The sequence below is a fragment of the Hippichthys cyanospilos genome, chromosome 13 (assembly GCF_059441005.1).
Source record: "Hippichthys cyanospilos isolate Australia breed blue-spotted pipefish chromosome 13, RoL_Hcya_1.0, whole genome shotgun sequence".
Taxonomy (NCBI): Eukaryota; Metazoa; Chordata; class Actinopteri; order Syngnathiformes; family Syngnathidae; genus Hippichthys; species Hippichthys cyanospilos.
In genome coordinates, this window is record NC_142381.1 from 12,517,128 (window position 1) to 12,531,467 (window position 14,340).

Sequence of the window (14,340 nt, forward strand, 5' to 3'; positions counted from 1 at the left end):
AGGAAATTACTACGTGCGTTTTGTGTTTATTGACAGTCGGGGGTCCTGGAAACAAGCGACGCTAATGGCATCATCTGGCTGTGACCACACAGCAGACCCCCCGCAACTCCACCGCCATAATCCCTCCTCCCGCTCGCCTCCTCAGACAAACAGGCTCATCTGCACTGGATCATTTGCCGTCTCCCGATATGCTGTGGTTTATAGGCAATTATCTCTGGCGATCCGTTATCGATTACAGTGTTATCTTTCTCGCATTGCTCAATTTTGGGCACGGCAACACGCCGGCGCTCGCCGAGACGTTAGATACAAACAGCTCGGTGATGGGAAGTCTAGTGAAGATGGATGCGTGTTCATTTGCTCCTAAATGGGTGTAGTTTAAATTCTAACTGTATTCGGTGTCGGCCAGGCCACGGCTGGGTTACGCGGCTGGGGTTGTTTCGGGAATTAAAACTCACTACACGAGTCCATTTATCCAAATGTGTCGAAACCGTGACAGTCGTTTGAATGACTCTTTCTCTCAAGGGTTAGGCCGATATTTTTATGTTTCATCCACTCTATGAATTAAAATGGCTTTCAGCGCCAAGACTGTGTCAATAATACTGACTGGGTGTTTGGTGTTCTTTTATTTCTTCCGCAGTTGGGTTAATAATTTCGGTCACGAAGGTCTTGGACTTCTTTTGGACGCGCTGGAAAAGCTTCTGGATAAGAAACAGTGAGTGTAATCCTAAAATGTGGAATGTATGATGAAAACAAGACTCCTGTTTAAATATTTTCCCTCTTTTTCCAGGCAAGAAAACATTGATAAACGGAATCAGCATAAACTTATCCAATGCTTGAAGGCTTTTATGAACAACAAGGTTTGTGTGGCTCAACTGAAGAAATTCAAAACTTGTGAGTGAGTGAGTGAGTGAGTGAGTGAGTGAGTGAGTGAGTGAGTGAGTGAGTGAGTGAGTGAGTGAGAGGGAAGGAAGGAAGGACCGAGAGAGATATTCTCTGGTCTGGATTTCATTGCAAGATGATGCCGTATGTGATAATAAGCTCAGCAAAAGTAATTTTTTATCTTACCATTTACCATATCCACTCTGCGCTCAAATCAATTAATAATCCATTTTGGGAAGGTCTTAGTCATTTCTCATATGTGGCCCACATTTCAAGGCTCAGTGACCAATTGACGGTCCTGCTCCTAATCTCCACCTGTGGGCACCCAAACCTTTATCGGTGAGAGAACTACAAAGGTTACAGAAAAGTTTTTGTCCCCAAAGTTCTGTCCTCAATTGCATTCAAAGTATGTTAAAGCTGGACATACATACTCGAAGCTTTGTTCGAAAACATATTGATGTTTACTCTGCTTACTTTGCACCCACTGGAATATTTTTCCCCTTATCCATCTCCTCGCTTTTACTATCTGACAGTATGGGCTGCAAAGGATCTTGGGAGATGAGCGCAGTCTTTTGTTACTGGCGCGATCCATCGACCCCAAACAGACCAGCATGATGACCGAGACTGTCAAGATCCTGTCGGCCTTCTGTATCATCGGCGAGGAAAACATGTAAGGCCAATCACCCGATTGTTCATCCCGTCTCAACTCATCGATAACGAGATGTTTCTCGTCGCCGTACGTTTCGCGGAATTGAGAGGTCAATGTTGGCTCTGCGAAAGGGTTTGTTCAGCATGACGAGACCCACTGGAAAGCCACATTCAATAACTTTTCTGTTTTTATGTTTTCTCCTTTTCGTCTCCACATAACATTCTGTAGTTTGACAGTACCATGAACTCTGGCGCTTAATGCAGTGCCTCTGTAATAATGTTGATGGAGGATAGGTCTTCCCTTGAACCACACTCATCTCTCCTTGCATGAAATGTCCTATATGCAACGTGACTCCAAACAAACCTTGTCTCACAAAGAGTTTTGAAAAAGGGTAATACTTAGCGCTCTGAAAACTGTTTACAATGATACTTTTCCTTTTTAGACATTTTCAGCAGTACAAAGCTAACATTTTGTTTATAATACCACAGTTGCCATTCCTACTGATCACTTTTTAATAAACCATGCTGACTCCAAGTTGATTTTAGCTGATTTTAGATTTTTACAAAAGATTATGACGAGACATTTGTTTGAAATCTTATTTTTCTTGAGACGAAAGTATTGTGCTGCAAAGCAGCGTGCTGGGTTAGAGTTGATTTATATTTTCATTTATAGTTTTCTGTAGGATATCCAAATACTAAAAATACCAGCTTGCAGCAGTAGACAAGTTTATTACGTTGCATTACATGAGCAAACAAAGGAGGTTTGACTCAATTCAAGTGGCAGCTAAGCTGTGCCGATCCAACTGCAAAAATAGGAAATAGCGCCAGATAACAAATGTATTTGACTCCGCAGTACATCGAGCCCACATTGTCGGTGTTGTCTCCTTCACGATTAGACCCAAATTCATTTAGTCTCGTTTTGATGGGTACCTCGGAAAAGATAGCTGTAAGAAAACAGCAACAGGATGCTGTTTATCTTCCTTATTTGTTGACACTGTAAACTATTGCTCTCACAAAGGTTTGCTGTTGCCTTCAGTTGGTTTGATAAAATCATGTAGTGTGTGTTCTCTCGGTCATTAAATTTGTGATCTGTGGTCTTTCAATGGTCATAAAAAATCTGCAGAAGCCAGTTGTGTGATGTTTAACTATTTTTTTTCTCAAAAGCTTGAGAAAACAGAGTAAATTACCGAAAGAACACAACTAGATTTCAAAGTTGTCTCATTTGACAAACAAATAAGACGATGCGGTTCATCTCTGTTGTGTATACATGCTCGGCATTGACAATAAACTGGAAGGATAATCTTGTAAAACTCCATAATATCTGCAGATGCCTTGGCGGTCTCCCGCTGACTGGCATGTGCTCATAAAAGTGGGGGCGCTACTTGCCCACCCCCCTGCTGCCTCCCGATGTATTGGATTCGGCTGCTTCACTGTGGACAAATGATGCAGTCGGCTGCCCTTACTGTGTTCATCTCAATGCCGTTTGCCACGGACTGACATCTTTTAAATTGCATTTAGACCAGAGATTTTCTTTTTTTGTTGTTTTGGTTTATTTTATTAGTTCCTGCGGGACCCGACCAGATTAACCATAGTAAACCTGCAAATTCAGTTCAGCATTGGGTGACACATTTGTGACCTTCCAAAGTGGCCTCAAGCATTTACACAAGCTGTAATATGTTCACACATTTCATGCAGACCAGTCAAGTATTTTGGATTTTTGATCTGGCATTAATGGACAATAACTGCAGTCTACATGATGCAACTTACTGTGCAAAGTTAAACCATTCACATTAACACTCGTTTTTATTTATTTTGACTTGTTTTATATATAATATTATTTCAACAAGTTAGTAGAGTGGATTTTGATCCATTTTTATATTTTTTGATATGCTGAAAACATTTTTCAAGTTTAGTCAAGTATCAAGTATTTATGAAGTATTTAACAAGTATAGAAACACGGGTCACTAAATATTTTATCATAAGGTAAACAATTTTTACTTTTTCACAATCTTACAGTAAAAAAACAAAAACAAATGCTTGTGTAGGAAATGAATAGAACATGTGAGTTATTATTAATATTATGTCATTATTGCTTTTGTATACTCTACTCAAGTTGAATGCGAGTTGATTTCACTTGACAAAACTACTCATTATTTATTATCATTTATACATATGCATTTTTAGAGAAACAACGTGCTTATGCTAAATGGTTCACAATTAGCAATTAGTTAGCTTGTGATTACTATTCGGGGTGAATAGAAACTAACTACTATATAATAGTGTATACATATTTCACGTGTAATTGTGTTCTTAAAGTCACTTACAGATGACGCTTCACCAATATTCCTTGAGTAAATTTGAGAGTAGAGTAGCTCATAACGCTACTTTGTTCTGCTTCTTTGGGCTGTACAGATGGGGCAAGTTTCATGCCTGACTGCCCCTTGCTGGTTGAAGTTCCATATATCAATTTTCTATAGCAGCTTATCCTCACTAGGGTTGCAATCCTGCTGGGTTCTACCCCAGCCATCTTGGGCAGTAGGCGGTGTACATCCTGTAGTGTTTGCCAGGCAATTGCATGGCACACAGGGGACGAACAACCTGCTGCTGTTTCCTTTATTTTGAGAATTTTCATTTGCTAATATGGCCTAGGTGGTACCTGATAGAGCAAACGAAGTTCGAGGTGGATATTTTTGGTTGACCCCTCAACGCAAATGACTAAGCAAATTTGAAGCGCTTTCAAGGGGGCCATTGTACCTTGTCAGAGCTATACCAGCTTGACAATCGGAGCAGAATATTTTAATTCAGACTACATGCTATTAACACTATTGCGAATAGTTTTCACTATACTTAAATACAAATACAGTGTAAGTCTTAAGTAATGCACAGAGACTATGTTGGGTTCACCATGGGGGGGGATCTTTGACTTGATGGTAGCTACCTTGTAACAAGTGACAGCGACACGAGTCGAATCGTCTGCTGGCTGGCAGCCAATGGCACGACAACATCGGCTCATGTTTAGTTGACAGCATGGAGAGCGAACGCGACAACTTAAGCAGATCTATCTGGCCTGTTTTGAAGCGTCCTTTCAAGTGACTTTAAAGCGACGCGGAACGACTGCTTGTGAGTCGCTAACTTCTTTTCACTTCTGTCAGCTTCGGTCAAAAACGTTCACAACCTCGCTGTAAAAGAAACAACGTGCAATTTGTGGTCATTTTAATGACACTGGCATGACAATAAAAGTGGTGAAATTTACTGTCTGTTAATTTACTCTCATTAGTGCGTTTTGTGTTTCATACCAAAAATTGGGTCCTTTATGTTGAGACAAGCTGTCTTGAGTTTTTGCAAGTTCACTAATTTGTTTACGCTCTCATTAAGTACAGGTATATTTGTACATCAGTCTGCCGGTACCCTGCAATTAGTTGTGCCTATTCTCTGCTCGGAAAGCCTCACGAACAACTCAAGACAAACACACATTTATTCCCTCTCATTATAATTGTATGTGTAGAAAATATGAAAAAAAGGCAAATTGAGATGCAGAAGAACTAATTTGGAACAAGGTTTGTGAGCACAAGGGTTGCTTGGAACTAAACGGGGGTCCACTCAAAATAAGATCTATGATGTGTGACCAGGAAATTGTGAGTAAATATCCTGTCAGTAAAGTGATAAGTGTTTGTTGACACCCACTCAGCGGCTTCTCGTGATGTCTTTTCTTCTAGCCTGGATAAGATTCTGGCCGCCATGACAATTGCTGCAGAGCGGAATAATAAAGAGAGATTTGCTCCAATTGTGGAAGGATTGGAGAACCATGATGCCCAACAGCTTCAGGTTGGGATTCCCACACATAAACTCTGTTTTTTTAATTATTTATTTATTTATTTTTAACAGCTGCTGGATACACTTTTCCTCATTTGCAACTATACCACATCTTATTTCAAAGCAAAACTCTAGTTTACTCCCATTTATCATGTTTCCCAAATCTGACCTCATGAAATTTGTGTCAGTTTGACAAAGATAATTTGCTCTTATTGTAGTGGCAATAATGTCTTGGTAATCCTAAGGTGTGAATAATTGAATGCATTTCTGAATATTTTTCCTGACATCTCTCAATTTAACCGTCCAAATAAATTCAAATTTGTATGATGCCAATTTTATATCACAGCTTCTGACTATTTAGTTTTGAAAGGGATTTGAAGCCACAATATAAAATGGGCAAATATCAGTACCAAGTATTGGCGTTGGCCCGATACCAGCACTTATTTGAAGGTATCGGGGGTAGATTTATGATCAGAAACATGAAAATTACAACTAAAACGAAAAATAAACTGACATTTGTTTCATAACATTTTAGGAAAACAAGTTTTGATTGGAATAGGTAGGCCTGTCTTTTTAACCTTTTTAACCTATTTTGTCCAATCCTTTGACATATATAAACATGGCATTTCTTATCAAAGGGAAAACATGAAAAGAAAACACTAGGGAGCTGAAATTTCACCTACATCATTTCCACATGTCAAAGTTGAACATTGCACGGCGACAGATATTACACTTCCGTGTGTGTACCGTCCCTTGACTAAAATATTACGAGAACCATGTGAAAGAAAATGAGCCAAAAAATGTCAAAATAATGCACAAGGGTTACTTATAGCGTATTTTTAAATTCAACATTGTGAAATTTGTCCTTAAATTGTTCATTTTAAAAACTGTTTTAAGTGGTCAGACCTAAGAAATAGTGTTCTTCTGTTATGCTTTTTGCAGCTTTTTTTTAATGTTTTTAAATCAACAGAAAGCTGGCATCAAGCTGTTTTAGCCTCTTGGGTTTAATTTTGTCATGACGCCCATTTTTAAGAGCAGGAATGAAAATGAAAGCAGTGGCGTCCGCACGTCCACTTGTCAAGACCCTCAGCTGCTCGGCCACACCATGAGACTTGATTGCAGCGTGATATTAACTATGACACCCAGAGCTTCATCGCCGCTGCTGCTTTAATTAAAAACGCTGACTTCCTTGAGCTTCTTTTTTTTCCCCATGTCCCACCATCTTTTTTTGCAACCAGCATCTTCAACAGCTCCCTCCCTCCTACTTTGCTCATTTCTCTCACCTTTTACAAACATTTCTTTATCTATCGCTCTTATTTTTCTCCCCTCAAGGTCTCAGAAGGCCTTGCTTTGAAAGGGCAAGAAAGGAGAGCTTGCCTTTATGTTTTTCACAAGTGTACTCCAGCAGAAGGAATGAAAAAGATAAACAGCAATAAAAACGGAATCCGTTCAATACATGTTTCTGTGTACCTAAAGTGGGTAATTACTTACGGGACGACTTCTTTTAAAAGCTGGTACTGTACGACAAGAGTTCCTGCAGGAAACTGCTGAGACAGCCACTAGCATAAAGATTAGATATATATTTTTGTGATGATGCTGGTCTTTTGCCTTTGAATATTTACATAATGAGCAAAACGCTTGCATTCATTGTTAAGCGTATTAAATTTATTCACTTGGGAGTGAGCTATCTCTCTCTCTCTCTCTCATGTATATATATATATATATATATATATATATATATATATATATATATATATATATATATATATATATAAAACCACATATTTTTCCCCCGTCAAACCACCCCAGCCGCACGGCGCTACGTACATCTGCGGTATGTTTGAGGCTTGATGCGTATGCGGGTGAAGAAACAGAATTTTTCATGAGCTTTGCAGCCTTCTTCATTCACTCGTGAACTCTATGAAGGTTTTCGGGTTGAGCTTCTTTCATGTGCTCTCTCACTAGTGGATTCGATAAGGTTTCAAATTTGTGCATGCGAGGAGTAAGAAGTTTATTTTATTTAAGGTTTCCCAAAAGACATCAGCCACTTTTATTTGGAGCTTATGTATCATTGTACTATGGTGGTATTTGTCCATGAAACACTTTTTTTGCTGAGATCACATGACAGTTGTAAAGATAAAGACAAATTTTCCCATAGCAACAATAAGTAATGTGTAAATTCACAAATAAGTTCCAGACACCTAAATATTAAAGCCTGCCTGATCTGCATTTTTTAGGCCAATGTCAACATTTTGCTGAATAGTTCTGATAACATATTAATTAGCCGATTAATTAAACAAAATATGTAGCAACCTATTCGTGGTCCTGTAAGACTTAAACAGGAAAGATAATAATTACAGGCAGAACATTTGTTGTTTGCATTGCTTTACTTTACAAAAAAGAGAAAAAATAGAGGGTGGGGGACAGCTGACTTATACCAAAATTTTGGGCGGTGATGTTTAAATGCCATCACGTTTTCTTGGCTGTGATTTAAAAAGTCTGCAAATGAATGAATGCCTATTATAGTTTCTCATTTTAAAATAGCTATTATATTAAATATTTGTCACAATTACACACTACACAAACCAGCCAGGCCCTACTAAGAAAAAAAAAACACATTTTACAGTTTATATATATATAAATATATATATATATATATATATATATATATATATATATATATATATATATATATATATATATATATATATATATATATATATATATATATTTTCTTTTTTTTTTTTCTTTTTTTTTTTTTTTCTCCAATGTAAAGCAGTTAAAACAAAAGCGGCCCAGCAAATTAAAATTAGGTTGGTCAGACATCGACTGGCGAATGATGGTGTTTGGTTGGGCGAAATCCTCAGTTAAGTGTAAGCAATTGTTTTGACTTCTTTGCAGTACATCCAAGCCAATAATTCAGGTCAAGGTTTTCCAAAGACAGCTCACGGCATCCATGGGAATTCTTCAGCCTACTATCGATCGGCTGTCCAAGGAAAACGGTCTTATCCGTGCTCTTCTCCCTTAAAACACCTTACTGCTCATTAGAATTGATCAGCGATTTCCAAGTAACCCCTGCACATACCCAACACAGGCAGACTTTTTCCTTTCCAATAAATCCATTAATAATGCACATCCATGCCGCAGACTTTTCACCTTCTGGTCTTCTCTTCTTTTCCCTCTCTCTTCCCTGTTTTTTTTTTCTTTTCCCACTGGCCTCGATAACACAAATAAAATAGAAACACAACATGAGCAGTTTGAACCCCCAAAATTCATGTGCGAGGCGGTAACAGCTACAAAATAACATGGTGTTTTCTTCGTTTTGTGTTCTGTGTTTCCACATCCCCCAGGTTGCTTGCATGCAGCTCATCAATGCTCTGGTTACCTCCCCGGATGACTTGGACTTTCGGATACATCTCCGGAATGAATTCCTAAGATGTGGCCTCAAAAAGATCCTGCCTGTGAGTTTTATCAAAATTTCATGTGGCAGCATTTCTTTGGACTATTTTGTACATGTTAGAAGCCATGCTGGATTTTTTTGACTAGTGAAGAAGCCTGATGGAAAAAAATGTAGAAGTTATCTTCATTCTAACACAGACCGTATAAAACATGTCAAAGTGTTCTCCAAAGGTTAATGCAAGCAATGTTGATTGTATGAAAAATACCGGTTTTGGTAAACTAGTTGAGGAAGTTGAGTAAACCTGGTGGATGGATTTTTTTTTTTTTTTTTTTGAAACCCTACTTGAGAAGAAATCAAAGGCAGAAAAAGAGTCTCTCTTCAGAATGAATTAGACTGAGCTGACATGAGTCTCTCTTCTGCAGAAGATTTATTTTTCCTAACTCATATTGTATTCTTTTCCCCCCAGACTCTCTTATTGATAATTTCAACAAAGCTCCAGGATTTTTTTGACTTTTTGCAGGCCACCATGTGGAATATTCAATTTTACAGTCATTCATGAGTCTTTCCATTTTATGTCATGTGTTAGCCCAATTTACAAATATCAAGTAACATTTATTATTATAACTATTATAATATCAATTAGGTCTGTCATTGTTAACAAACATCACTGTTTCTCCCAAATGATTTTAAAAGAACAGTTAAAAAAAAAATCTGACAGATGGGCCTTCAAAACATGACAGCCGATAGTGGACACCTGCAGAAATTAGGCTACATTTGGCCATGTGTCTTGCTTTCAGCTCCACCGCTGACATTTCAAGCGAATGCCCCCACGTTCCCCCGTGAAAGGAACAGGTGTAAAATCATTTGTACCTTTCACAGTCTCAGAGGTTTGCGTGTTGTGTTTTAGGAAGTTCTTTGCAGAAGATGTTGCATTAGAACTAGTAATGGGATTTTTGTTGTTGGTTTTTTTTTCTGTTTTACTACTGATTGCATCCATTTTCGAAAATGTATTCCTTGAGCAACTGTTATTACTTGCTGACCTTAAGCTTGACATAACTTTTTGTTAATATTACTTTTATCTGAACCCTCAGACCTTTAGTCTTCTTTTTGTTTTAGCTTGTGTCTAGCTTTTGTCCATTTATGGACACATTCTTTATTTCTTTTTTTTTTCTCACCTTTCAGTTCTTGTTATTGCTCTTGTTCTTTTAAAGGTACAATGTGTAAGATTTAGATCGGGTCTAAAATTTCATAGTTTCAGGCAAAATTCAAAATAGAAACCACTGACTATCTTTCTAACTTTTTCCAGGAGCTCAAAGAAACAGAAGAGCTGGACATCCAGCTCAAGGTGTTCAATGAGAACAAGGAAGAGGACGCCATCGAACTCTCCCATCGCCTGGACGACATTCGGGCTGAAATGGAATATCCTTTTTGTCCTGTCCTTTCCGTCCCTCTGTGTGAATTATATGGATGAGCACTTGTGCTGATGTAGCAGCAAGCGATGAGTCAACATGATGACTTTGATTGACTGAAGTTCCCTGGCCATTTGCTTCATTAGAGAGGGATTTGAGGATCTTGTGCACAATATTAAGCTCCCTCTTGGCAGCCGCTGTAGGTTGGGCAAATATGCCCGTGTTCTTCACCTTCCACATATTCACATTGCTTCTTCATTCTACATCTCTTTATATTTGTTTTTCTGTTAAGAATGACTCACTCATGGCTCTTCGTAGTTGTTTAATTCACTGCTAGTATATTAATCATAACAACGGTGCAAGAGCTATCAATAACCAACATATGTTACTTTACGTTACTTTACTAAATTTGGAACAATTATCATTTGTGCTGCGACTGCCACTATGGTACTACTACTAATACTGGTACTACTATCACTACTACTACTATTCTTATGACTACCTCTATTACTCATAACAACAGTACAAGTGCTATCAATAACCAAAATGTTATTTTATGTTAGCTTACCCATTAAACTACGACTACTAATAATAGTATTGCGACTACTAGTACTGTAAATAGTAACCCTAGATTAATACTACTACTGCTCCTACTACTAGGAGTATTACTGTTACATCTGCTATTATTAGTCCCACTACTGCATCTACTGCTGCTACTAATACTACTACTATCACCACGACTACTTTCGCTGCAACTCCTACTTCTTCTACTACCACTATTACCATTACTACTACTACTACTTCTGCTACTGCTACTACCACTACTACTACTACATGTACTGCTGCTACTAATATTACTATGACTTCTACTACTACCACTGCTACTGCGACTACGACTACTACCACCACTACCACCCCCACTCTACTACTGGTACTACTACGGCTACTACGCCCACTACCACAACTACCACTACTAGTAATATGGCATAGCCATATAGAGTACTATCACTCTTTCTTCTATTATGACTGCTACCACTACTACCACCACCACTACCACTACTCGTACTGGTAATACTAGTAGTACTAACCCACTACCATTACCACAACTAGTAATACTACTATGGCATAGCCATATACTACCACTGCTACTGCTACTACGACTACTACCACCACTACCACTACAACAACCATTACCACTACTAGTACTACTTCTATGGCATCTAATGCTGCTGATACTACTACTACTGTAGCCAATACCACTACCACAGCTACGACATCTACTGCTCCTGCTGCTACTACCACTGCTACTACTACAACTACTACTACCACCACTACTACTACTACTACTATGACTACTAGGCTATATATCCACTGCTACCGCTGCTACTACTTTTTTTACCTCTTCTACTGCTTCTACTACTATTCGTACTACTACCACCAGTACATCGCTACCACTACTACTACAACTATTGCTACTATACTAACACCGCCGCTGCCACCGCGGCACCTGCTAACACTCCTGTTAGAGTAGGAATGCTCGCCACTCCCAAATATTTCTTTGTTTCTAGCTGTCCTCCTTCATCCCTCCACCGGCGTCCACTCGGAAGCTAATAAGTTGGCACTAATTCAATCCAGAGTCAGAAAGTATTTCTGCAAGCTTTTTAATAATTCACCAATCTTCTCTGGGGCTATGTATGAATGAGTGGCACTGGGAGGCGACATTCCAGACACCTGACATTGTTATGCAGATGTCCGCAGCCTTTTTTTTTCCTCCTCGCATCAAATCCCACGCTTGTCCCGCTGACACAAAGCGCTGCCGTGAGTGACACTTTATGTTGACACACTCAGGTGAAACGTGTGTGTGCGCGAGTAGGGGAAAAAAAAAGCCCACTTGGATTAATGATGTGCTTGAGCGGGTTCACAAATGAGATGGCCCAATGTTTGTTTCCAAGGACAATGTGGCGTATTGATCGCGGCGCTTCAGGGTATCATTCTAAATGCCTCGGCAGCCCCTCTGCCTACACAATATCACCGCGGCGGTGGTACTTCTTCTTACCTGAACGTGTCTCTTGTTTTTCCATGATTATTGACCCGCACCGGCTGCTACCGTCTGTGTCCGGCTCAGGTCCCGGTGCCAAAGAGGTGACTGCGGGACGCTCATAAATATGAAGTAGCTGTGGAATGGTGATTGATTGACCCTACTGCTGACTGGCCTACATCCCACTGCCACTGCCACTCATGTTTATTCATTATTTGGCGAGCGAGAAGAGGGGTCATTGAATGGATTGGCATTCTACGTTGGGTCTATGTCTGCAGCTTAGTGATAGATAGAGCTACTTGGATACTTTCCCAGTCTTGAGCTCCTTCTTATGTCCTCTCCAATGTTGCACTAGTGAGGCCATAATTGAATCTCACAGGACTGGTAATTCTCCCAGGCCTCATGCTCAGCTAATACAAGGTGGGAAATTTATATATACTGGAGAGGATTCTCGATTCCCTCCACTGGCTCTCAACATATTTGATATTAATTAAAGATGCCGTTAAAAAAAAAAAAATGGTGTCAAATATACAAGCCAACACAATTGGTGTAAGTGCAGGAAGTAAGTATTGATTTTTCCTTAAATGGTCATGTTTCCCAAGGGATGGTGATTAAATTTGACAAATAATCCTAGTAAACAAACTACTGTAGTTGCCCACCACACCATTAATTGTATTTACAATGCTATTTGCAGGTTTTATTGAACTTGAGCATCCATTTACCGAAAAAAATAGCTTGTATTTTTAAGTTCCGCACCTCCAATGAATATCTTCTCTTGATAAAATGGTGGCTTCTGCTGCTATAGATGCCGTGCCTCAGTTAATCACCTGAATACAGCCACTTTATTCAATTAATGTCTTACCGTCAATTAACACGTCCTTCTCCTGTTCGGGCTATCAGGTACCACTCTTTTTTTTTAAAAAAAGTGGCTCTTATAAACACTCTACCTCATTAAAGACTAGAATAAATAAATGCCTCACCTCAAATACAAAACTCACCCTTTTATAAATCTGATGATAAACGGTTCATACCACAAATAATCTCCTTAATCTGCTTTAACCCTTGTGCAGCATTTTGAAAATATTGGGGGAATTTTCTTCCACATCATTCTTGAAGTATTTTAGCCAAGGGATAGTATGATAACTAAGTGGTCATGTCATGCTGAACTTTGACATGTTGCCACCATCTAAGTGAAATTTCACCTCCTTAGTGTCTTTTTTCAATGTTTTCCTTTTCATCAGAAATACCTTTGATGCAAAGATCAAAAAATTGGACAAAATATCGTACAAGTGTTTATTAATAAACGCCACAGCACACATACTGTAGATACCCCCCTCTTTTTGTCATTCCACTTTAGTTGTGGGTTTCTCAACACAGTAGTTACTGTATGTACCACCCATGCAGACGTAGTGTAACAGTGTATTTCACCAATATTGTAAATATATGAAGGTTTGGAGGTCAAATTTTCAACGGCTAGATAATAAACCATACATAGGGGAAATTGATTTAAAAAAAAAAAAAGAATATGCATGCAATGGCATTAAACATATGTGGCAAAAGGCACAGAATATGCCCCAAAGCAAGTTGGATGTCACAATACAAATCCATGTCAACTCATCACTTTGCTCATATGAAAGTATTTTAGGTGTGATTCATGTTCACATGACAAACTCATCATGTCTGCGCGCACATTTTTAAGACATGTTTGAGAAGCTGATTACTTGTTTTTCAAACCAATTGAGTCCACAGGGAAATCCCTTTTCTTGCATAAACAACCCGACATGACTTGGATTATATTCAATAGTGCTCTTTAACTAGGAAAGGCTTTTGCAAATTTGACGAGCTTAAATCAAATATTTAATAGTTTTTATATATATTCATTCAACGTTTAATGCATTGCAAAGAGGCGAATATGCAAGAGACATATGCAGAAAGTGATTGAAGAATGAAGAGCATTGCAGATTGAGACATGTGAAGGATGTGTTTTAGATGTTGGAGCCATCAGTGTTCCCTTCTGGGGCAGGCTGACAGAAGACACATAATCAATACCTTTTGCAAATTTAATAACCTGAGTTTCTTTTTTTTTTTCCCCTGCTGAGTGGATGCCAGTTTCAATCACAAAGTGACTCTCAGCATAATTGTTGTTCTGCAAA

General features: G+C 38.7%; 1 protein-coding gene across 6 annotated transcripts in view; it reads left to right on the plus strand.

Moving 5' to 3' along the window:
- The window catches only part of diaph2 (diaphanous-related formin 2), a 363,565-nt gene that overhangs the window by 117,084 nt on the left and 232,141 nt on the right, over positions 1-14,340 (plus strand). For all 6 annotated transcript variants that reach the window (XM_088432132.1, XM_088432131.1, XM_088432136.1 and 3 more), the window contains 6 exons: positions 638-712; positions 788-857; positions 1,413-1,549; positions 5,244-5,352; positions 8,691-8,801; positions 10,047-10,159. In XM_088432132.1, the coding sequence (XP_088288258.1) occupies positions 638-712; positions 788-857; positions 1,413-1,549; positions 5,244-5,352; positions 8,691-8,801; positions 10,047-10,159 (615 nt within the window). The remainder of the gene's footprint in view (positions 1-637; positions 713-787; positions 858-1,412; positions 1,550-5,243; positions 5,353-8,690; positions 8,802-10,046; positions 10,160-14,340) is intronic.